The following is a 2,500-nucleotide window of genomic DNA, read 5'->3' on the forward strand; positions in this document are numbered from 1 at the left end:
CCAAACCCCTGTTTCATGTAGTAATGTGTAATGTGCAGGTGGCAAGAAGGCGGCAGAGAAACACGCTGCTGTGTGGGTACCAGACGGTGAGACGCAGGTGTGCATGCATTGCAAGAAGACCCAGTTCACTCTTATCAATAGAAGGGTAAGGGAGTTCTTGCTTGTGAGTGTTTAGTTGTCTGATGGCTGTTGCTTGGCACTTCTATTTAGATTTGTTATTTAATTTTCTTATTCCTTCCTTTTTTTCCCCTGCTTTTTTTCTGATTCGTTTGATATGGTGGGTAATTTTTCAGTGCACGCAAGATCCTTTCTGTGTTTATTTGTGTAATTTTTACCATATTGAAAATTATGATTGTGTATGTACCTAAACAGCTTGTATTCTCATTATTAAAGTCACTTAACATGAATTAGATTCTGCAGCATTAATGGTGATTTTTTTTTTCCAAAAAAATTTTCACAGTAGCTACCAGCACCACGTCAGGAAGTTCAGTTATGATTACACTAAAGTGTCTGTGTGTACTTGAAGTAGTATCAGGGCCTAAACAGCTGCTCTCTTGAAATGAAGCTAATGGATTTGAACTAAACATATCACATCTTCCCTTTATCATACAAATCACAAGATCATAATGTTTTTTTAGTTAGTAGTGGCAATGATGCCTCAAAGTTATTATTTGACATTGCTGCTTTTCCAGCACATTTTGCTACTTGCTTTCTCTCAACTGAAGTTTAATTATCCTGTCTTCATCTGAGCCTTCATTATTAGTATGCTTTTTACTTATTCTCTTCAAAGTTGCCATAGGTTTTACTTCAAACTTCTGCCAGAGTTTCTTCTTTTGTACATGCTTCAGCTTTTGAATATTACCCTCAGATGGTTAATCATGATAGATTTTTCAAATTTCTCCCGTAATAGCTTTCTGAGAATCATTATTTCTAGTAGCAATTTTTCAAATAGTGTACTTCATTCCAGATTTTGAATGTTCTTTGATAGATGCATATATATATATATATATATATATATATATATATATATATATATATATATATATATATATATATATATATATATATATGTTTTCTTTGCATTCATTGTATACTAACAGGCAAGCAGTAGATTACTAGGTCACTGAAAATTCAAGTTGATTTTTTATAATTGTAGTTCTTTTTTGGCAGTCTATCTTATGAGAGGTTTTGTCTTTTGTTTCTGATATTCCATTCATCCAGTACGTATTCATATTATCTTTATGCCTTACAATATATATTTTATTTTCCTCATTGGCTTGGTCTTCAATTGTCCTCTTTCATGAAGTGTTTTGTGTTAGGAGAACAACTCTGGTGTGGTTCTTCTCCTAAAGAAACTTCACATTCATTTCATTATAGGAAATAGTCTTTGTTTTTTAAATTCCCAGGATGGCTTCTTATTTAACAATCTTTACAGCATCATTGTCGCAAGTGTGGAAAAGTAGTGTGTGGACCATGCTCTAGCAAGAAGGTTTTGTTGATCCATCAGTCCAACAAGCCCCTCCGTGTGTGTCTTACTTGCTATGATGAATTGTCCTCAGCGCAGACAGAGACTGGAAATGAGACACCCATCAACTCAAGTAAGTATTTTTCTCCAGTAATCCTGGTTTGCTTTTTTGATGGAAAAAGTAGTTTCTTGTGGAAGATGCATGCTTAGTAGTTCATCTATAACATTATCAAACTGTCTTTTTTCTTTTAAAATAATGGCTTGCTTTTTCAAGGGTATGACTGTTTTATACAATGCAGTTTATAGGAATTAGAGACTATTTATATTTAGCATGTTTATAATCTGAATTTTATTTTAATTATTATTTACAGGGAATTTGAAAATTTTGTTTTCTATGCAGTTAATACTTTTTGCCTAATTTGGATGAAAGCTGAAAGGGGCTTTTGTTTGAAATGCTTTTGAACTCTTGTATGTGCATGAATATATGTGTAGCATTATTTTTCATATCTTCTGTTTTTTTATTTTTACATATTTTAGGAACAAACTTGTGGTATGATATTTTTTTGTGAGGGAGTAATGCCTTTCATTGCAAAAAATTCTTATTCTGTCTTATCTTAGGCAATGCATGTCTTTCTTGCTTTTTTAGTTTACAGGTGGATCTTTGTCATGCATTATGTATGCATTTAACTTTGGTTGATCAAGAGGTTTGTGTAATTGGCAGTGGCAGGTAGAATGATTGACATCACATTAGAGGGTGAGGACATAGGAAAGGACAGTGATTCCAACGAGGACATAAGCATCGCACAGTTGGAGGATCCAAACGTGGAATTGGGTCCAGTTCCCCCTCCCAGACGCACCTCCAGAGCCCGAACTGGGGAGGACAAGGATAAACAGGAAGGAGGCATTGGGACTGATCTTGTTGACATTCCTTGCGACTTGTTTGGGGATCCAAACGACAAGCAAGACGATGATGCCCTTCCACCCACCCTGTGGTGGGATGACATTGGTAGAGTCAATCACTTAAGGTTTCATCTT

The 2,500-nt window shown here is 35.0% G+C and overlaps 1 protein-coding gene across 7 annotated transcripts in view; it reads left to right on the top strand.

Annotated features, from left to right (window-relative positions):
- rush (rush hour) overlaps positions 1 to 2,500 on the top strand; it is a 37,090-nt gene that overhangs the window by 17,783 nt on the left and 16,807 nt on the right. For 5 of the 7 annotated variants that reach the window (XM_027382565.2, XM_027382566.2, XM_070136565.1 and 2 more), the window contains exons 5-7: positions 39 to 145; positions 1,436 to 1,598; positions 2,187 to 2,471. In XM_027382565.2, the coding sequence (XP_027238366.1) occupies positions 39 to 145; positions 1,436 to 1,598; positions 2,187 to 2,471 (555 nt within the window). The remainder of the gene's footprint in view (positions 1 to 38; positions 146 to 1,435; positions 1,599 to 2,186; positions 2,472 to 2,500) is intronic. The other 2 variants (XM_070136569.1, XM_070136568.1) reach the window with 1 other exon arrangement.

The sequence above is a fragment of the Penaeus vannamei genome, chromosome 22 (assembly GCF_042767895.1).
Source record: "Penaeus vannamei isolate JL-2024 chromosome 22, ASM4276789v1, whole genome shotgun sequence".
Taxonomy (NCBI): domain Eukaryota; kingdom Metazoa; phylum Arthropoda; class Malacostraca; order Decapoda; family Penaeidae; genus Penaeus; species Penaeus vannamei.